This window comes from Mustela putorius, unplaced genomic scaffold, assembly GCF_011764305.1.
Source record: "Mustela putorius furo isolate JIRA1106 unplaced genomic scaffold, ASM1176430v1.1 tig00000174_pilon_pilon_pilon, whole genome shotgun sequence".
In the NCBI taxonomy this organism is placed as follows: Eukaryota; Metazoa; Chordata; class Mammalia; order Carnivora; family Mustelidae; genus Mustela; species Mustela putorius.
This window is the reverse complement of record NW_025421304.1, coordinates 12,084,152-12,106,019: the sequence shown is the minus strand read 5'-3', so window position 1 is coordinate 12,106,019 and position 21,868 is coordinate 12,084,152. Positions and strand designations below refer to the sequence as shown.

Below are 21,868 nucleotides of genomic sequence, written 5' to 3'. Positions count from 1 at the left end.
CTGAGTATGGGCTTGGCTCTCAATGATTCTCAGATTCATTTAACTGGGAAGGAAAAACATTTGCATTGGTGATGATTCTCGTACTCCTAATATTCAGGCGGCATCAGGTCCTGCCCTTTCCTACAGACTTAAGAAACTGTAATGTAAACCAGTTACCCGTCTTTGGCAAAAATCTACAAAGGGGACTATAAAATGTTTATCCCACTCCTTGCAGGAAGACTTAATCCAGCCCCAAGCCATATTCCAGGTTTAAAAATCTGCAAATGCTTGTTATTACATTTGAAATGAAAGTGCATCCTGCAGATGTAGTCTTTAGTCACTCCAAAATGTGCACATTGAATTTTTGGGAGAAGTTGAAGTTGCAGTATCCCAAGTAAATTTATCAACTTTGATTTACCATTATATTCTTTTCTTCACATAATATAGTTAATATAACATGCAAAAGATTCCAGTATCTCTTGAATTTTATTGGGGGTGGGATGGCTGGAAGCACAGAAAATAAACTTTCTTCTCCACTTTCCCTTTTCTCTCTCTGTTGTCTTCCTTTTTTTTCAGATCTCTTCCTGTTGAGGAGCCCTACCCATCCTGTGTTATAGCTTCCTGTTGACTGTTCTCTCCACCCTAAATGGGAGGGATCCTTACAACAGTGATTTTTAAATGTTTAAATTTAGATCTTCTGAGTTAACTCTTCTAATAGCGGTACTCCCAAGGGAGGCCAGCACACCCTTCCCATGAATGGTGTCTTTTTAAAAGATCACTGGTTTTGAATGTTCAGTGTAAAGATTATAGAGCAGTCATTTATCATTTTTTTCATATACACACAAGTAGACATTTTTATGAAGAGTGGACATAGTCGAATAACTTTTTTGCTCACCAAGATAAATACTAGAATGCTGCATTATACTACAAAGAATAATGCAGACTACTCTTTGTAGCACAGTAGCTTTAGAATCAAAGTTCAAGTCCTGGCTGTGCACTGGAGATGCTGAGTGACCTTGCTTGGCCTCAGTAGTCCTTACCTCGTGGAGCCAGGCGGCCTTGCAGGATGCATGTATAAGCACGCGAGTGTTAGCTGTGGCAGAGTCAGTCCTTTCAGTCATTTGATGTTGTAAAATTGAGGAAAATAAACAGTATGCTGATTCAAAGACAATCTTCATTATTTTAAAAAAAAAAAAGACTTTCAAAGTAAAATCAAACTCCGCTTTTTCCAGTGATTTATATTGAAATTTAGAAGATTTCTCTAATTCTCTTAATTTTGTGTGTGTTATATTTTTTTTAAATTCAAAACTGTTCTTAAGGTAGGTTCTACTTTATAAAATTCTAAAGTGGAAATAAAAAGATAACTGAGAACTTCGTGACCTAAGCCCATTCATTTAACACCATTTATTGGGTACTAGCAGTGTACCAGTCTCTGATTCAGGTCCTCGAGATAGAGCTGGGTGAGGAATTACCTGAGTGACATGCACAAGGGAAAACACAAAAAGTTCCAGAGATAATCATACTCACTAAAATTTTAAATATTATTTAAAATAAGACATGTTTTTAAAAATCAAATTGGCACATTCTTTTAAATACTATTCAGTTTGATAAGGATTCAGAGAGACTTTAAAACATTGATATATGCATTGATAAAACTTCTCTGGAGAGTAATTTGGCAGTAAATATCAAAACCTGATGACCTGTTTTCACTTCTAGGATTTTTTTTTAATATAGTTAACATCCAGTATCACTTTTGGGAATTCATCCTAAAGAGATATTCTTGGAGAGATTTATTTACAGTGATGTTTATGAGAACTATTTGTAATAGTGGGAACTTGGAAATAATTTAAATGTCCAATAGTGGAATGTTAATTAGACCATGGTACACAGGATTAAATACGATACACTTGTTAAAAAGTCTTTAAAGAGTATTTACTAATGTGGGAGGAAAATTATTATAATTCATTAATGAAAAAAATGCATGTTACCAAATATACATATAATTATAATTTGTTAGTATGTATAATGCTTAGAGGAATAGAGGCTTAGTGATAAGTTAACAAGGTTTATATTTTCTCCTCTACCCAAATCTTTGTCTACAATGAAATATATTACTTGGATAGTTTTAAGATTACCTTAAAATAAAAGTTCAATAAAAACAGCAGGTCCTCATTCTGGAAGCTCTCACAGTCTGCACTGCTAATTCAGCAGTGTGATAAGACAGGGCCCCTCATGAGACCCCAGAGGCCTGACCTTCATTACTGGTTCTATGACCCTAGGTGAGGTATTTAGCATTTCTGGGCTATGTTGTTCTTATTTGAATGACCTCTGTCCTTTCCAGTTCTTAGTTTCTATTATTCTGCAAAAGTCTTCCCTGGCGTTGCCATGCAGCCCGTATTTTATCCAGGGACAGTGCTCAGAGTTAAAAGGCAGAATAGTTGCTAGAAACAAATGTGCCTCCAGAAACCTCAAGCCCTCAGCCACAAAGAAAATTTCACAGCATACCAGTGCAGTGGAAAATTAAGTACATGTTTCACTAAATAGAAACAAGACTGCTTTGGTAAGAACATTATGCTTTCTGGGAAAGAAACTATGCTAGCAACCTTTTATTCTCCTGGAAGCATGTTTTCACACAGAGAGAAATGCCAGTGGCCTCGGGTGATCCTAGGATACTGGAGTATAAAGGTACTCACATGTTCATATCCTCTAGCTTTTTGAAATACCTGGTAACTGTTAAATTCCAAAAAAGAACCCATTCTGTTATATATAAAATTTAAACATAATGTTAAACTAAATTTTCCTTTTTGAAGTTAGTACTGCAAAGAATACTTAGTACTTATTCATGCTTTCTCTTCTACAAATGTTTTGATGATGTAGTCAAGTTAAAAAGCATACTCTTAACGTTGGAAATTAAATTATCTGTATTGAAGAAATAGACTGTATTGTCCTGGTTCCCAAACATCCTCTCTTGGTATAATAACGTTTAATTGCTTTTCTTTCCTAGTTAATGACAGAGTAAGTGCAAACTCACATTGTGAGAAAGAACTGCATCACTTTAAAAATTAATGACAAATATGCAATGAGAATATTCTTGAATATTTTTAGGAGAGAATTCAGAGCCTGAAGCAGAGCATAGAATTCATGGCAGACTTGCAGAAAAGTCGAAAGCAGAAAGATAGAACAGACACCTCGCAGAGTGGGGAGGACAGCGGCTGCTGGCCCAGAGAAAGGGAAGACTCTGGAGATACTGAAGCACAAGCCTTCAAGAGTCCCAATAAGGAAAACAAAAAGTAAAGAATCTTTGGAATATTTAAGTTAAGCTATCTTTTTCAGACCATTAAGGGGGGAAAATACTGTTTCAGTGCCTGCCTTGGGAAGACCAAGTCATGGTTGGTTTTTGGCATGAAAGTCCATTTTGGTGATAACTCCCATCTTCTCATACAAAGCACCTATATGGAATTGTTTAAACATAGTTTAGAAAACAGTGCTGAATGTGTATTCTTATGAAGGTAGTTTTAAAACCAGTAAATTATCTTTAGGGACTTTGTGAATTTATTGAAATAGAACTCTCTGTTGAAGAAAAACATCTGCATTTGTTACCTCATTCCATAAAGGGGTTGAGACCGTAAATTCAGCCTACGCATAGTCGAAGCTGCTTCCTGAACGGATGGGCCATTGGTGAGGTGTGTGCGTGGCCTCCACCAGACGGCACCTGGTAGGAGCGGTAACTCAGCACTGGTCCCCCCAGGCAGTTCCGGCCGTGGCCGACGCACTTGTGTCCACCTGCTCCCACCACTGACTGACCCGCAGCCCTGAGGCCCCGCATCTCACTCTCCACTCCAGAAGAGGGTTCTAGTGAGCAGGCTGGGATTTCTGTTGGCGTAAGGCAAAGAAAGTAAATTTGTGACGTACTCTTACTCTGTTTCTAAGATTTGTGTAATTTAAAATGTATTTCATTTTAAACTTAGAAACTGGACTTTAAAAAGAAAATGATGTGTCCCTTTTGAGGTAGAATCCATTTGTGTGACTGCATTGAGAAAAACGCCTAAGACATAGCACCAGACTCAACACAGGAGAGAACTGAGTGTCAGGTCCGCCTTGCTGCACGCGAGTTACAGGCGCTCCCAGGCCGCCAGAGCAACAGAGCTTTAATGGGCCACCGTAGTGCCAATGGCTCCGATTGAGTTGTGCTCCCGTTTGGAACTCATCTTAATGTTTTCATCTTATTATTATTTTTTTTTACTTAGTATTAATGTGTGTTTACAGGAAAGACAAAGATACACTTGAAGATAAATGTAAGAGCAATACTATAGAAAGAGAGCAGGAGCAGATAGACCGCATCGTTAAGGAATCTGGAGGAAAGCTGACCAGGCGGCTTGTTAACAGCCAGGTGACTGGGCTTTGTCTTTCTTCTCACCACCTACTGTGTGGTCCTCGGGGCTTGCAGTCAGATTGCTTGTGCGCTTTCAACCCATACCTGCTGTAGAGCAGTTCAGTACAACACACAGAGAAGTCCGTTTTAATAATTTATTTGTAAAGTACATGATTAATCTTTTCCTCTGTTAACTGGATTTTAGTGCGGTTAACATGTTCTAAACTTGGAAAATGAACATTTATACTCTGGCCTCTTGAAATCATTGTTTAGCACATTGGTTTAAAATGAAGTGGATTAATATGTGACTTTCAGCAGTCACTCCCCTCCCATGGTCTCCAGTATCCTCCTTCTTTAATAGAGTAGGCAGAACGGAGGGGCCTAAAGGCCTCCCCCCCACAGCTCTTGACCTGAGTTCTCCCTAACCTTCATTTCTGCAGTGCATTAGCCCTTGTGTGTATGGCGCCAAGTGGGAAAGTCAGTATCTAAGTATAACAGTAACAACTCTTAATACTAGTTTGATTAAATTTAAGGCTTTCTAGTATGAGATATATATATACGCACATGTACTTGCATGCGTATGAGGTATACATAGAATGGTTTATGACATGTGAATACTCGGGTCATTGCAGTGTGAGTTTGAAAGGAGAAAACCAGACGGAACGACGACACTAGGGCTTCTCCATCCTGTGGATCCCATTGTAGGAGGTAAGTTCACAGGTCAGAATGTGCATGAACTTGCTGTTTGGCAACAAGCAGTAGCCCGGGTGATATTTTAAAACAACAGGCCCAATACTGAGCAGTCCACCTGTGTCAGCTTCCCCAGAGAACTTGGCCAGACACCGTGCATTTTGTGCTGATAGCTAGCCCAAATTTACCTCAACTTAAAGCAGGTGCTATATAGATCCAGGGTCCTCTAGAATACAAAGTCCCTGGAATAGCAGACCCACCAATAAAGCCAAAAAATGACATAATTTCTAGCTCTGGCTCTAAATGACCATGGTATTGTACACTCACTTATTTCAGGAGGTATCTCAAAACTCTCTTATCATAACATCATAAATCTGACTGGCTTTTTAAATTTCAGTGAATAGGGCACACATGCATGCCCTGCAGTACCATACTAGTCGCAGGAGAACAGGTCTACTAATGCCGTGTGTCGCTGTGGCTGGTCACAAGTTGGTAAAGGTCGGGAAGCATGGCTTTAGAACCCCAGTCATATTTTTATTTTCTCAGGTGGTATTTTAATGGCGATAGTATAGGGAATAGTTTGAGACGTGACATAAGAAGAACTTTTTGTCATTCATCTGAGGAGGAGGAGCGTATGTCAGGATAAGCAAACCTGAGAATGTTACTTTATAAACACCCATTTCATGCTGCCATCATGAGAGAGTTCACTGGCCATACAGAAACGAGTGATGACACTTCAGTGAACAGTCTCCAGTACTTACCGTTGTGCTGCGGGCACGGCCTGGGAGCTGGAGGTGGAGCAGGGTGTAAAGTAGGGAGCAGAACAGGAGAGAGGAGGCCCATCCCCTTTCGTCTGGGGTGGGGAGTCGAGGAACGAAAGTGAATCATCGTGTGAGGAGCCGCATCCCATCCGCCGTGAGGAAGGCAGCTGTGACAGCACGCAGCAGAAGCAGCCCTGGTGTCGGGGCCAGAGAAGGCTTCCTTATTCTTTAGCAAGGTGATGTTTAGATTGGTCCCATAAACACGAGGGTGAGGGGATGGGGGTAAGAGACCTTGACGCATCTCCGGATGCATTTGCGGAGTGCACCAGGGAGCCCACTGATGTCTTCGAGCATCGCAGTCTGCTCTTGAAACACTGGCAGAGTTCCTTGGCTTAGAAGAGGAACTGGTGTTGTCCAGGGTAAGAGAAAAGAAAAAAAAAACTCACTTTTTGCTTTTTATGCGAACTTTGCGTAGTAGAAGTTTCTATGGTCTTGCATCAAAGGAAATGCTGCCAGACTGAGAACACTGCTCTTTCTGGTATAGCCGTGGTAAAGATTGGTGGTAAGGAGATGCAGCTAATGATTTAGGTGACACCTTAAGATCTGCCCCTTCTTTGTGTCCCACAGTCTGTCTGCCCTTGCTCTGCTATCTTGCCTTTCCCACTCCTGGAGGCAGGGTCTGTGAGGCCCAGGCTGAGCTCCGCACATGGCAGCAGCCCCCAAAGGGTCCATGTCCTGCTGTTGGGTGGAAACTTGGCCCCATTCACTTCTCAGGTTCATCTTCCTCGCAGACTGCAGACTGCTTGCTGCGAGGGAAAGCAGACCCAATTTAGGTGCGCCACATCGCTCCCAGGCGCTTTCATTCTGTCACCGTGGTCACCTGTGGCCACAGCCTCTATTCTGGACGGTGGTGGGGGGAAGTAGCCTGCCTCGTAGGTACTAGTTTTTCCTGAATATATCATGAGTTCTTGTCTTTAATCAGGTATTTTTCCTTAGTCTTTTACTAACCTTTTCTACTGGTTTACTTCCATCAAAGTTAAGTTTAAACTTTTAAATCCTTAATTATTTTTTTAAGTGAAATGCAATGTGATTATAAAGAATTACAAGAAAACAGTAGAGTATGATGAAAAGGATCAGCTGCAGGTGCTGGCTGCGCTCCTTCCTTGCCGAGATTTCTGTAGGTAAATGCTGGGTGTAGAAAGGGCCACCTAGGCTCCTGGACAGAGTCACAGAGACAGCACGAAGCAGTGTGCGTGCACACAGCCTGCGGAGCCCCACTCGGCTCCTGACCGTGTGCACCTCCCACACTGTTCTTCCGTTTCAGAACCAGGCTACTGCCCCGTGAGACTGGGAATGACAACTGGCAGGCTTCAGTCTGGAGTGAATACTTTGCAGGGGTTCAAGGAAGACAAAAGGAACAAAGTCACTCCAGGTAAGCCTTCTGTCATCACCCAAGCAGTTAGGGGAGGGAAAAAGCATAATTTTCATTTCTTTAGTTCTCTTGGTGGTATATTTGCAACATGAATCAGCTGTTTTATTAACTCTGGAAGAAGCTTTAAAATCAGCTATTAGTATTTAAAATGAGTTTTGTTCTGGCTTTCTTCTGTCTCCCCTTTGTGGGGAAAAAGTCACTTGATTTATGACTCCCCAAGGATCTGGGAGGGGGCAATACTTACCTTGGATTTTTTATACTTGTCAGTGAAGTAGTAAAATTAGAAGGGAATAACCTTTAGTAAAACAAAAATTAGATTGACACACAAGTAAAAGAATAGTACAGTACTATTTGATTTCTGTTGACAGTGTTATACTTGAATTACGGACCCTACAGTTCTTATGCTCCACATTATGACTCCACATTTGCAAATATTAGCAAGGATGATTCGGATCTAATCTATTCAGCCTATGGGGAAGACTCTGACCTTCCCAGTGATTTCAGGTGAGTGACCGATTGGCCGATGTCCTCAATGCCACATTCTCCTGAAACACCGACAGACCTGTGAATATCCAGGGGGTGTGGTCTGAACCGGAGGGGTAACCCGGGGACTCCTGAGACACGTGTAAGTCCTGTGGGGAATAAGGTCACCTCAGGGAGGAAGCGAAGGGCAGGAGCATTTCATTTCACTGTGTTCTTGATGCTCTTTAGTTCGCTCGAGGCGATAAAGGTGTCACTGGTAAATCTGTAAAGAGGGTGACGGACCCAGATGGCGATTCTCACACCTGGCACATAAAGTGAGGCGTGTCTGATGGAAACAGTTGACTGGGATAGAAGGATTCAGCCAGGGGACGATGTATATGGAAGTGACATTCCAGCTCTCTCTGTTTCAGCATCCATGAGTTTTTGGCCACATGCCAGGATTATCCTTATGTGATGGCGGACAGTTTACTGGATGTTTTAACGAAAGGAGGCCATTCTAGAACCCTGCAAGAGTTGGAGATGGTAAGAAAGCTGCTCAAGAAATGGGTAATTTATTGTTGGCTCTGAGCATTAGTCACTCAGTGTTATGAAACCATGGGAGTCACCAGGATGACAGCTGAGCTGCATTCCCCTGAAAAGCCAGGCCAGCCTGGGTGGGGACCACGGGTGGAGGACAATGAACGGAAATAGTAAGTCTAGTAAGTCGGCTACCAGGGTCTTTGAGGGCCAGAAGACCATCATTATCTCCCGATCTTGGGAATGTAGGAATCAGAATGGAGTTAACGACTCAGAATTCAGCTGGTGCTCTGTATGCTAACAAAAAAGGAAAGTCTTGCTCTCTGGCTTGAAACTGAGTTGACTAAAATAATAATGTCCTTTCCTTTATTATTCGGTAACAACACAACGGTGGGGTCACAAGGAAAAAAGTAAGAAGTTTCCTCTTTGCTCCCTGCCGTTAACACTTGTAAACTGTCTCCAGTTTAGTTGGCCATAGTTCATCATCTGGAATAATCACACCCTTAGCTCAAAGATTAGAACCAGAAAATGTCCCTCCTGATAAGTAGAAGAGAGTCAAGCTCCACAATGTCCTTGTCACCGCAGTTAGAAGAACCCTGTGTGTCTCTCCAGGGGTCCTCAGTTCCTGAGGGCTTTGGCTGCTATTGGCTTGTCCTCTGCCCCCACGTGGCTGCTGGGCCCTGGGTGACTCGGCAGTGCTGGGTCAGCACCTCGGGTTCAGCGAGAATTGCTGTACAGCCTTCATGCAGGAACGACTTTCCTCACGTGACCTAAAAAAAAATGCCACTTCACAGCTGTTCAGAAATATTTTTCCTCTAACCCTTCCATGAATTTGAATTAATTGGTAGTCTTCAGCTACAATTGAATAGCTTTCCTTTGGTTGGGTAGGGCAGTAGATTTCAGATCTAAAGTTTCTCTGTCCGTTGATCCAGCATATCTTTGCAGACTGTGTCTTAGAAAATTTTAAAAAGTTATATATAAGGATACATTATTTATAATTTTAAAAAATTGGGAATTGGTGAAAAAAATCATAATATAGCCTTTCAAAAAGATCACTTCGTTATTGATTTTCACGCATGATACATTTGTCTGTTGTTTATGTGTGTGTGATTTCTGACAGGTAGGAGGATTATGGGCAGCTTTCACATTCTCCATAGCATTTGAATATTTTACAGTAATCCTCTCTTATCCGAGAATGTTGCTCTCTTAATGCAAAATAGTTCCTAGAGTGCCTCTATTTTCTGCTTGTGCTAGACTCACCTGTTGTTGAAAACCAACTCCCATTTATTAGGTACTTCTGTGCTATTTACCAGATACCGTCATATATGTTTATAGCTTTTTGTTCAGGCACAGAAAGATCAATCTTGAAGTACCAGTAATAGGTACTCTTGACACAAGTACTCTCAAAATGCCCACTTACTGTATCTGACTTGTCTATTTAAATTCCAGTAATCCATATTCTTATTCCTTATCTTGAAACTCTTAACATTTTATTTTCCTTGATATTTACCTCTTTAATAGATCTTTGAATAAAAAGTTGTTTGTCTTTAAACTTCTAGTCATCACCTGAAGACGACAGCCAGACTGGGAACCTTGACTCCGAAAAAGAAATGGAGGTGATTGTTTTTCATTCTTCATAAAAAATATTTAATGGGAGGGTAAGCCAAAAGGCCCAAATGATAAAGCTTTATTTTAAAAGAACATTATTTGTTGCGTATCTTCATAAATAACAGCACTCTCTCCGCCTGTGGGGAGCGGGCCTGTGGTGGGGGGCCGTGGGGGGGCGGCCCCGCCCACCACACTGCATAAATGTATGCCCTATAGGAATGCAGATTGCAGACACCCACTGCTCTGCATAGCTGCGGAGGTCCTCCCAGAGAGCATACTGGGCCCGCTGGTCCTAGAAAGATGAAGACATTCTCCCAGCAGGCAGTGGGAAGTGGGCCGAAACTGCACGTGTAGTGACAGAAGCAGACACAAGGGGACAAGGCCCGTGTGCAGAGAGCACAGTTGGCATGTGAGCATGGGGTGCCTGGGCAGAGGAGGGGTGGTGCGGAGGCCTGCACAGGTGAGGCCCTGACAATGGAGAAGCTGAGATTTTGCCTCAGAAGACGGGAGGCTCTGAGGAATGTGGAGGGGGAGAGCGTTTAGAGGAGGAGACTTGGGAAGGGCTCTGGGGCTTGTCTGAGTAAAATTCTGACAAGCGTCGCAACGCAAGGGAAGGGACTAAAGATAACACAGTAGAGGCAAGTACAGTAGAAGCCAAGTCCACCACCTCAGGCTCAGGCTGTACTGCGGGAGAGCAAGCATATACACTGGGGCCAAAACGTTGCCTGTGAGCCTCGGAAACGTGCGGCATCGTCCCAGTCCACCAGGAGCTCCAGCGGCATAGACAGGACCAAGGCCCTTGTTCCTTCCATCTTTAGAGAGGCTGCCGGATGGAACAAACAATGGGTGTTGTGTAAGACACGTCATTTCATTTTCGGGAAGTAACGCCTTTGTGGATCGTGTTTGGCCCAGATTGGGGAATGGCACTCTACTAGTGTTCTGGGAAGATGGTTTTGTAGGTATCAGAATTGTAACTCCAAAGTAAATAGGTGCAATAACGTGGCCTGGACACACAAACCATCTTACAGAGGTCTCATTCTAGCACCACTGGGGCTTAACAAGCCCAGGTAATAACTTTTTTTTTTCCTTTTTTAAAGCAGATTACAGAAATAGAGCCAGTGGGGCGTTTAGACTCCAGCAGTCGGGACCGGCTCACAGCACTGAAAGCAGTAACAAATTTTGGTGCTCCTGTTGAAGTTTTTGACTCTGAAGGTGAGTGTCCCTTCACGACCCGGGCAAGTCACGATTTAGTGTCCCATTACTCCAGATTGATACCGCCACTCACTACAGGAAGATCTTGACTGGCCATGCTTCCGTGAAGGGTAAAGCATGTCTCTAGTGTTGATTTCTTTAGAGGGGGATTACTCCTTTGAGGAGAGAAAACTAGCCAATAAGTAGCAAAACCCCAGAGCATAGGACACACTTAACCACCCAAGGTCAAACACAGGTGGGTCCGTGTTTTCTTTAGTGTGTTACTCTTCGCACCACACAGAAGCTGAAATGTTCCAGAGGAAACTTGATGAGACGACCAGATTGCTCCGAGAGCTCCAGGAAGCCCAGAACGAGCGTCTGAGCACCAGACCCCCTCCCAACATGATCTGTCTCCTGGGTCCATCGTACAGGGAAATGCATCTCGGTATGTTATGCCTCCGGTAAGAGGAGAATGGGATCCTTAAAGGGAAAACCTTCTGCGAAGTGACCCCACTGTCAGCAGCGCTGAAGCGAACTGTGGCTGGTTTCTTTATTGCATTTACATAGTTGGCCCTTGAACAACACAGGGATTGGGGTGCCAGCTGACCTCCCTCCTCCCCTGCCCCGCAGTTCGAAAATCCATGTGTAATTTTTGACTCCCCGCAAACTTGAACAGCCTTCTGTTGACGGGAAGCCTTACCTACAAACAGTCAATTAACATATATTTAGTATGTCGAATGTATTACATACTGTTTCTTACAGTACAGTAAAGAAAAGTTAAAATAATAACGAAGAGAATAGGTTTACGGTCCTGTACTTGTCAAAAAAAAAAGATCTGTGTATTTGTGGACCAGCTCACCTCCAGCCTTGCAGTTCCAGGGTCGGCTTTGCATTGCTCTTTTGTTTTTTGTTCATTATATAAAGGAACCAGGTTTTAACACCTAGAACTATTTCTCTTTTCTTTTCCCCAGCTGAACAGGTGACCAACAATCTGAAAGAACTTGCACAGCAAGTCACTCCAGGCGACATTGTCAGCACGTATGGAGTTCGAAAAGCAATGGGGATTTCCATCCCCTCCCCCATCGTGGAAAACAACTTTGTAGATTTAACAGAAGGTACGTGCCCTGTGTTTCTGGGAGGACGGAGGGCTGTTGTGAGTAAAGGAACACAGTCCTCTCCCCTCGAGGAACACTGGAAAAATTACCTCTGCGTGTTGACATTATATAAAGTGTTTTTATTCTTTAGACAAGATGTAAGGGAAGCAAAGATGTGACACATTTTCAAAAAAAAAAAAAAATCTACAATGATACCCCTAGTAGTACATCTATCTAGTCTTTAACCTTGAATGAGGTAAAGAAGAGCTGTCAGCACTTAACTCCTCTGGATGATACCTTTACCTTTTAATTAAAAGGGGAAAAGTGCTGAATGAGGCCGTAACTTTTCCTTTCAGATTTTGAAGAACTGAAAAAGACTGGTATTGCCGAGTGTGGACCTGATGGGATTTGAAGCTCACTGGTATTTCATTATATATTATGTACATATTCTTTTTCATTCTTAACTTGGAAGTGCTTTTCAGAAGATATTAAATATTTGTAAATTGTGTTTTTAATTAAACTTTGGAACAATTAATTTTAATGTTCCAGAGATTGGACTTGTATTAGGTAATAAAGCTGAGCCTGGGACTATGAGCCCTGTTGGTGCTGTCAGCTGAGTTGCCCCTTGACCTTTCCCCAGGGCTGGGTCTCAGAGGGAAGTGATAGAGGAACTGAAGAAATAAAACAGCCTTTTCAGGACCCTTCGTTAAAAGCAGCAAGTCCGGGGCGCCTGGGTGGCTCAGTGGGTTAAAGCCTCTGCCTTGGGCTCAGGTCATGATCTCAGGTTCCTGGGATCGAGCCCCTCATCGGGCTCTCTGCTCAGTAGGGAGCCTGCTTCCCATTCTCTTTCTGCCTACTTGTCGATCTGTCAAATAAATAAATAAAATCTTAAAAAAAAAAAAAAAAAAGGCAGCAAGTCCCCCCAAATAACTGAACTCCCTCATTTTTCCGCATTTGTCAAAACTCATTAAAGAAATTACAACCAAATAGTCCCTGACTTACCAGATTTCACCTAGATGATTTATCCAAAGAAGGGCCTCATGAGAAAGGAATAGGATGGACTCAGACCCGTTGCCATCCCGAGTGGGCCTGGGCACAGTTGGGTCAGAATAGTGACAGTGCCGCTTTCCTTAGGGCATACAGACAGGACCAGAGCTCAGATGCTTCTTTAAAATCCCTATCCAGTGAGATTTTCCATCGTTACACTGTGAGAACAAATATTAGTAGATTCTGTTTAAGTGCATATCCCTGGCATAACTGATGGTAATGCTGTCCTCCTGTAGGATGAGGTGATGAGGTACCTCTCCTATCCACTCTTCCTGTCCCCAGCCCCCCAAAAATCACACCAGGAGCTTCATAGCACTAACCTGTCAGTGGTGCTGTTTGGTTTAGTTTTTCCATTTTTGAGAGGGTCACTTAGAAACATAATAAAAGAAGCTAAATAAGAAAGGAAATCACAGAACTTAAAGCAAAGTTTACATTTCTGTTTACTGTGTCTCCCAGGCCACCTGTGCCTCAGCATGTCCCTTGAACTGAGAGTCCTCTACTTTTATCTGAAATACAAAGGTCGGCTGTTTGAGCAGATAATGGAGTGGGAGACTGGGAGATATGTGGTCCTCTTCCCTAACCAGGCACCACACGGCAGCCTGCTTCAGGGAACCCGACTTGGGCTGTACGGAGCCCCTGTAGGACTCCCCTGCCCACTGGCTGGAGCTGTTTTTATTTTCCTGACTTTGAAAATGAACATTTAGCAAGAATAAGTGGGGTGAAGGAAAACGGATTCTCCAACACAACCCAGTCTTAAAAATCTACTGAAAACCATATGCCCAAAGAACTTCAAAATTGTTATGTATTTTATCAGGTCTTTTTTTAGAGTTTAATTTTAATCTTTCAATTATTATTTAGGCAGTAATCTTCTCAAGCAGACCAAGAAAACACTGAAATTCAAAACACTTTAGGACATTGTTTTTCCAGATTGCTGTTTTAATATATGAAAGGCTAAACAGAGTAGAAACACTGGTACTTTGTAAAAATGAAGTATAACATTTTGAAACAAATGTTAAAGATCTATAAATAGTTAGTATACAGAATAATTCCTACTCATATGTACCTTCTCAAAACCTGGTTTTAGACATGACCTATTATATACACCATGTATGCTGTGCTCAGTGATCTTCTGTTAGGAAATCTTCACACCGCCCCATGGCCCCTAGGAAAGGTCAGTGTTGGAAAAGGTACTTGTCCTATCATAAAACAGAATGACGCCTGTGAGGAAAGGGCCCAGCCCCTGGAAAACACACTGAACAAAAGTGACAGCAGGTGCTTTTTAGGGTCCGTCCCACATGGTGGTCGGCACATCAGAAACTCAGAACTTCCAAAATGTGCTTATCAGAGCACCGTGCTTGAATTGGAAATAAAAGACAGGACTGGATTTCTGTTGTTGAAGGATAAAAGTAACTCAAACATTGCCAGAGTAGAAGTAGGCCCACCTCAGAGATCCCCAGCACTCCTACGTGCATCCATATCGTATCTGTGACAGAACCTTCCTGAACTCTTCAGGGGAGCCCTGCTGCATGGCCCAGGTCGCTGTCGATTTAAGTGTATGGGTCACAGTGCAGTACTCACCGGAAACCATTCCTTTATATGAAAAGTTGGTGCAGAAAAGCAGTCTTTAAATGAGGTTATTCCCCTTAACAGCATTTTTGCCATAAAATCCCTTCGGATGGCAAGGTCTTGTACCTCATTCATCTCTCTTCTAGTGACACGCAGGCATCGCGGTGCTGGCGCACCCGGCCCCTCCGGCAGACGCTTCTGCGACGACAAGCCCGCAGCCAGGGTCTGAGCAGACTGCGGGGTCAGCTGCAGTCCTCCCTGCCCTTGGCTGCGGCCCCGCGTCCGCTTTTGAAGTCTCCCATGTGCAAGATTTCCCGGAATGGCAGGGGGTTCCCAGAGGACCCCGAGCTGGGAATTCTGCTCTGTAGTGGAGTGCGGCTGGGGGAGAAACCCCGGGCACGCTCTGGTGAGGAGGCAGCGAAGCTGATCCAGCAAAAAGGGGGCGGTTCGGTTCCTTCTCACCTTGAAACAATTCAGGCTGACTTGTGATTCTCGACAGCTGAAGCGCTGAGACGCAGCTCACAAACCTGGCTTTTCACATTTGCCCTTGATCCTTGCGGTTCAGAGCAAGACCATCCCAGCATTTCCGAGCAGGCTGGCTTCCCACATGGCCAACCTCTGCAGGCTTACGTGGAGTAGATGTTTTTCATTTTGAGGCTCTTCAAGTTAGGTGTGAGGACTAAAGAAAAGGAAGGAAGCGCTACAGGTGGCCCGCATCCTGTCTGCAGACTCCACTCCTTTCCACCACAGAAGCTAAGATTCCGCGGAAAGCTGCTGGGGAGCACCCACGCAGGCCGGACTGGTCGGGGAGGGGAGAGGAGGGTGGTGCCTGACTTCCGGGGCTACCGCCGCTTGCCTTCCTGCCGGGAGCCGCACTCCGAGCCACACCACCCCCGGCTGGGCCAATCCAGAAACGAACACTAGACAGTAGGTTCTCGTGCCATGTCAAGGGTTAAAAAGCACACTGGAGGGAAGAGACTTCGTCTAGCACCTAGGAAGTCATTAAAAAGAATAAAACCTCCACTAATAATACAGCCATTTAAAACAGACACCTGCTTGAGATGACAAGAGGCAGCAAGTGTCCGCTGTGGTTTTTCCTCCCTACTGCATAAAACCACAGATTGAAAACAGCCTTTTCAGCTCTATTTCCTGGAACGCCTGCGTGAGAAATAGAGAATCCTGCGGCTGATTGGCTAAGGAGCAAAGAGTGCCCAACCCATCCTGGATGGCTTGTCCTGGTTCTGTTCCTAGAAAAGACAGGTCCTGCTTGTGCACTCGCAGGCCAGGCAGGGTACGTGCGGCGCATGGGAGATGGCCACAGCACCGAGGGGACTGAGCTGCTGACCCGCACGAGCGAGCCAGTCGGCACAGTCCAGAGGCTGCACTGCAGGCTCAGATGGCACAAAAGGCCTGGCTGCCTGTGCATGGCAAGACTGTGGTCGCCTCGAGTTGGGGTCTGATGCGCCTTCCCAGAAATCCTCTAGCACAATCCGAGGAAGCCACACACAGCCATCTGCCGGGGTAGTGACAGCCAAACCCCGGGAATGCCTTTGTGACTGGCATGGGGCTGAGGGCTCCCCTTCGCTTGCCTCGGGGAAGGAAATCCACTTCCAGCATGTTCTGCACCTGCCAGAAGCCCTCAGTTCAGTCCCAGCCCTTGGAACTTGGCAGTGTCTGTACAGACAAAGTAAGTCCTCAGCTCGCCTTTGCCTTTGACGTTGATCAGTCCTCGGCACTCGCAAGAGTAACCTAATCCCTGGAGGGTGGCACACGTCTCTTCAGTAACCTGAAAGGAAGAGGACGGCCGTTATGGGAAGCAGGAAGGACACCTGCTGTTGGGGGTCAGGCAGAACCAGCCCCGAACTGCACACGTGTCTGCACATGAGCACATCAGGGCTAACCAATGCCCAGGTCCCCCTGTGGTTGTAGGGGCCAGCTGAGTTGTACCTGGATCTTGCCAAGTTCTCCAGTGCTCTCCATCCGGCTAGCAACGTTGACCGTGTTTCCCCAGATGTCATACTGAGGCTTCCGTGCCCCGATCACTCCCGCAATCACGGGCCCGTGGTTTATGCCTGAAGGGGACATTTGCAGCTGGTGTATCAGAGAGGCTGAGCCTCAGGCTCTCTCCTTGGCAGCCACAGAAAGCACTGACAGCTGAAATGGGGATTGGAGAGAGCTCCCCAAGCCCATGGCAGGAGCTCTCATTCGGGGGGCAGGAGCGGCGCTCCCCTGGCAGCCCTCTTCCAACTGCTCGCTGAGCGATCCGGCTGAGGTTTGCACTTCCCTAGCATCTGCTCATCTCCCAACACAGGACAAACGGGCTTTGAGCACCAGCCCTGTTAGCTAACACCCAGTAGTTAGATTAATAACTTGCTTTGTTCTCAGTATGTTTTAAGACTTACAGAAGGTGATTTTGGGGTTCTCAGTTTTCCGTAGTGTTCTCTTCCTAGCTCTCAAAACTTTTAAAGGTAAGTTTAAAAGTTTTAAAGGTAAGTTTATAAACAATGCAAACCAAGATGATTGCCCTGTCACCAGCGTTGTAAGACAAGAGGGAGTTGTCAAACCTTTCCTGCGGGACAGTGCAGTGCCTTGTCAGACCTCAGCGCAGGCGCACCAGAGCCACGGGCCTTGCCTCCCACCCCGAGCACGGCCCAGCTGGCTCTCCGTGCCCTCACCGACACGGAGGCGGAAGGAGTTGAAGGAATGCCGGTTGATGCCATCCAGCTTGCTCATCAGGGCGATGCTGAACTCCACCATGATGCCGATGTGCGCGTGCTGCCGCTCCAGGTCCTGCGGGACAGGGCGCTGTGTGCGGGAGCCGGGGAAACCCGTGCCCCACCCCAGGCTGACCCCTGAGGTCCTCTGCCCTTCCTCATAGGACTGGGCAGGAAGGGGTGCCCCCCCCCATGTCAGGTGAAGTGGAACTGGTCTGGGACCTGTTTAATCCCTCTGATGTGAGACTGGGACAAGAGGCCACGACCTCAGCCCAGTACCTGGTTCTCGGTCCCTGAGGGGCTGCTGAGCCCTGCAGCTGCCATGTACGTGCTGCCAATGGTCTTGATCTTCTCCACGCTGCTGAACTTGGGCTTCAGGAGCAGCTATGAGACAAAGGGACACCCTGAGGTCTGAGAAGGGGTGGGGTCCCTCCTGCCGCTGCTCCTAATGCTAACATTTCTCATGCTCGCCCCCCCCCCAGCCGTGAATGGACAGCCAAGTCCATGCAGGGACGAGGTTTCTGGTTCTCTCCTACTCTCTCCCTACTCCGGCCCTCGCATCTGGACTCTCACTCTGAAGGAGCAAGTGCAGCCCGACAGCACCTACCCAGAACGTCGAATGTTTGCAGCTAAGAATGAAATCCAGGGGCTCCTCATGGCTCAGTCAGTTAAGCATCTGACTCGGTTTTGGTTCAGGTCATGATCTCAGCGTCCTGGGATCGAGCCCCACATCAGGCTCAGTGCTGAGGTAGAGTCTGCCTAAGATTTTCTCTCTTCCTCTCCCTGTGTCCCTGCCTCCCTCTTCTGTGCTCCCTCTCTAAAATAAGTAAATCCTTAAAAAAAAAAAAAAGCCCAAACCGATGGACTTATTCTGGCACGGTTGGCAGCATGGGCTTCGCTGGGACTCCAACTACAGCAGACCCCCTCATCCACTCCCAGACCCCAGTGGCTGCCACGCACCGCAGGGTCCCGAGCCCCGCACGGCGTGTGCTCCTTCGCCCACGAGCTCGCCTGTGATGAGGTTTAGTGGAGAGAAGTCAGGCATGACTTCTCATGTGCCCCAACAAGTGACGTGGATGGTCCCTCTCTCAAAACATGCTCCTGTGCTGTATTCATGCCGCCGCCTCCTCCTCGTAATGAGATGAAGCGTGGCACAGGGCGGGGATGCTGTGATGTGGTGTCTGGCCACTACAGACCTGGCCGTATGTCGGGGGTGGTCATCTGCCAGAGCGTGGCTGATCGTGGCTCACAAGCCACAGATAAGGGGATCACTGCCTCCTTCAAGGACCTAAATCTGACCTTAGCCTGCGGCCCGTGCAGAGAAGACGACAAAGTGCTTATGGAGGGAAACGAGGAAAAAGACGCACGTGTCCCTCTCCTGATTTGGGGGGCGCTCCCAGCCCGCACCCTGCCCTCCTCCAGCGGGCCGTACCTCATCGAAGTCGGCGATGATCTCGTTCAGCAGACGCAGACACTCCAGCCCCTCCTTGTTGACATCGCACTCCGTGTAGAAGACTTTGAAGTCCGGCACGGACGCGAACATGACACAAACGCAGTCATAGGACTGATGGTACCAGTCCTGAATGGAGGTGGGGGAGGATGCCCTTATGCCAGTCGCCCCGGGGGAGGGGCCATGCAAGCACAGGGACTTGGCCCCTCGGCCCAGCCCACTAAACTTTCAGGGGAGGGGAGCGTGACACAAGTGTCACTTGGCCTGTCTTATGCCTGAGCTCCTCTCTGGGGGCTGTTAAAAAAAAAAAAAAGATTCAGAGCCCTGGTTGGGGCAGTTCAGGCTCAGGGTGGTTCTGGCTCTGCGCTACCCTGGGTCCTGTGGCTGACGCTGAGCGCCAGGGGGGCGGGGGAAGGTCAGTCAGGAGGCCTGGGTCCTAAGCCCTGGGGCCCATCCCCTCTTCTGTAAAACGCTGCTGCACGGAACCTGTGAAACATGCAGGTTTTCATCCACATGGACCATCTAGACCACCAAGGCCTGGATGTGCAGCCGATGCCCAAACCACACACCACCGGACGGCCCCGTAACATGGGTGAAAACCACGGCCCCGGAAAGTGCAGGCCCCCCAACCACAGCCATACCCTCCGTCTCTCCCTACCGGGCGACCCAGCCCCTGCCAGCACACCTCATTTAACTTGTCACCAATGAAGTGAGCGGCCACGTGGGCAGGCAAGACATTCTCCAGAAGAAGGCGGTTCACATTCTCCATGGTTTCAAACTCCTCGTGTTCCTTCTTGAACTTGGTCTTCCACAAACAGTCCAAGCGGCAGTAGTAGTCAATCTGCAGACAGCAGGCAGCGTCAGTGTCCTGGCCATCGTGAGCGGGGACGCGAGGACACACGAGCAGCCCCGGGACCTGCTGAGCCAGCCCCTCAGTGCTTCCACCCTGCATCCCCGGCAAATGTCACCAGCTCAACGGTCACCTCCCTGTGGCCTCAGAATCCCAGTCAGCCTTGGCTCGGTTCGCAAGTGACCCATGCAACCAAATGTCACTGGTGTCCTGAGGGAAGGGGAGGTAAAGACTCGGGAACCACCACCCTGGGGACCAGGGCTTCCCTAGGGGGCTGTGCGCTGTCTCCCACACTGCCCCTCCCCAGCCGTGTCTCCCCGCTGAGCACGGGCCGCCGGGGCTTCCCGGGCACTACCTGTCTGGAGAGCATGAGGAGGGTGACATAGAACAGAACCAGGTAGAAATTGATCATCACCTTCGGGTCCTTCCACACACACGGTGGGGAGCTGCGGGACACGAAGGGGAGAGGCCGGAGTCACTCCTGCTCCTGCCGCCCCTCAGGTGCCCCAGCTGGTGGGGCTCGGGGAGGCAGAGGGGGACAGACTTCTGCCCTCCAGGCACAGACACTAGACAGGCCACTATGGGTTGGGAAGAGAAGAGGCCTTGACCGGAAGGTGGGGAGGCGGCGCTGCAGTGACGGCTCGGCTCACACCAGAGTCTGAAGGAGAAATACTGCAGGCAGGTGAGGGGAACGCCGAGCACGCCTCCAAGTCAGGGACATAGAGTTCGGCGGAAGGAGTTTGCCCCTGCCAGCAGACTCCTAGGGGCAGGTTTTGTTCTGGGTCCCCAAATTCCAGGGGAGCCAGGCCCCTCTCCTCAACCCACCTGGGGCGGAGAGCCCCCAGAGGCACCCACACAGTGTCCCTTCCCACGCCACAGGGGTCAGCCACCTGTCCAGGGACAGGCTGGAAACAACTGTTCTTTCCAGAATTCTGTGGAGATCTGGGACATGGCTCGATGGGGGGGGGGGGGGGCTAGAGCTGAAGCCCCCGCCCCACTCCACACCCCCAGAATGGCGTAGACACCGGAGGACCCAGGAAGCCTCCGTGGGACTCAGGGTGTCCCCCAGAGAACCTGCAGATGAGTCCCACTCTTCAGCTCTTGAGTGTAGACCTGGGACCATCCCGTCCCCTTCTGGAAAATGGAGACTGTGCCACCTGCCAGCCCAGCCCCCCCGGGTGTCCAGTCCAGATGGGACTGCAAAGGCAAATGCAGCACGGTTTGACATGACACCCCACGGAGCACACGAGACAGGTGGTGGGACTGGAGGTGCTTCGGCCCCCACCTGAGGGTACCGTTGGTCTCGGTGAGGTTGGCCACGAGGCCACAGCAGTCCATCCGCCAGCAGGGGTGGATGTTGAAGAGCACCAGGTAGGCCACCAAGGCCATGGTCAACAGCACAACCTTCAGCTCCAGGCTCATCCGCAGGAAGACCGAGCAAGCGACAAAGGCCAGGATGCAGCTACAGGTGTAATACTGGGGGTTGGGGGGAGGGGTCCGTCATCAGGAAGCAGCGCCTGCACCCAGGGTCACCAGGAGGGGGCGCGCCTGAAGGGCCAGCTTGCTGCCTCTGAGCCCCCTTCCAGCGCTGAGACCTTCCGAGCACCTGGGTCACTGCTCTCCTGCCTCAGTGACCTCTCTTAGCAAAGAGCAGACAACAGAATCTAGAACTTTGGAGCATCACGCTGTTTTCCCTGCATTTTTACTTCTACTTATGGCAGGTAAACTCACTGAAGGGAGAAGCAGAAGTAACTGCAACTGCAGTAGCCTGTAGACGTGACAAGGGAGAGGGCAGCGCTGTACACACACCCAACAGCCTCCCACCTCCAGTTCTGCCCAACCGAGCTTGCCCTCCCCAAAGGGCATCACTGCCCAGGTTACTCTCCTGCTCAAGATCATGTCGTGGCTCCCCACTGCCCCCAAAAGAGAGACCAAGCTCTCCTTCCTGGCGCTCATGCTTCTCCCAATTTAGATCAAACCCCCCCTCTGGTTCTACATCCCAAATGTCGCCCCCACTCTCACTGCGTGCCTCAGCTTTTTTCCCTGTCCCCTCTCTAGCCCCTGCCCAGCAGAGACCAGCTTGAAATTCACCATGGCCCCCTGAAATCCCCCAGC

General features: G+C 47.7%; 2 protein-coding genes across 23 annotated transcripts in view; one reads left to right on the top strand and one right to left on the bottom strand.

Annotated features, from left to right (window-relative positions):
• Window positions 1-15,017, top strand: part of BRD7 (bromodomain containing 7) — a 37,383-nt gene extending 22,366 nt beyond the window's left edge. Inside the window, exons 7-18 of one of the 6 annotated variants that reach the window (XM_013052107.2) lie at window positions 3,085-3,269; window positions 4,246-4,369; window positions 4,984-5,059; window positions 7,127-7,234; window positions 7,603-7,738; window positions 8,128-8,239; window positions 9,793-9,849; window positions 10,939-11,053; window positions 11,310-11,477; window positions 12,004-12,147; window positions 12,483-12,547; window positions 14,886-15,017. In XM_013052107.2, coding sequence (XP_012907561.1) covers window positions 3,085-3,269; window positions 4,246-4,369; window positions 4,984-5,059; window positions 7,127-7,234; window positions 7,603-7,738; window positions 8,128-8,239; window positions 9,793-9,849; window positions 10,939-11,053; window positions 11,310-11,477; window positions 12,004-12,147; window positions 12,483-12,538 — 1,281 coding nt within the window. In that variant the 3' untranslated portion in view covers window positions 12,539-12,547; window positions 14,886-15,017. Of the gene's footprint in view, window positions 1-3,084; window positions 3,270-4,245; window positions 4,370-4,983; window positions 5,060-7,126; window positions 7,235-7,602; window positions 7,739-8,127; window positions 8,240-9,792; window positions 9,850-10,938; window positions 11,054-11,309; window positions 11,478-12,003; window positions 12,148-12,482; window positions 12,721-12,766; window positions 13,116-14,885 lie in introns of those variants that run through there. The other 5 variants (XM_013052108.2, XM_004744151.3, XM_004744153.2 and 2 more) reach the window with 5 other exon arrangements.
• Window positions 14,089-21,868, bottom strand: part of ADCY7 (adenylate cyclase 7) — a 54,082-nt gene continuing 46,302 nt past the window's right edge. For 13 of the 17 annotated variants that reach the window (XM_004744146.3, XM_004744145.3, XM_045076040.1 and 10 more), the window contains 8 exons: window positions 21,039-21,229; window positions 20,109-20,199; window positions 19,589-19,744; window positions 18,886-19,032; window positions 17,733-17,837; window positions 17,415-17,529; window positions 16,687-16,811; window positions 14,089-16,525 (listed from right to left, as the gene is read on the bottom strand). In XM_004744146.3, coding sequence (XP_004744203.1) covers window positions 16,379-16,525; window positions 16,687-16,811; window positions 17,415-17,529; window positions 17,733-17,837; window positions 18,886-19,032; window positions 19,589-19,744; window positions 20,109-20,199; window positions 21,039-21,229 — 1,077 coding nt within the window. In that variant the 3' untranslated portion in view covers window positions 14,089-16,378. The other 4 variants (XM_045076038.1, XR_006605572.1, XM_045076042.1 and 1 more) reach the window with 4 other exon arrangements.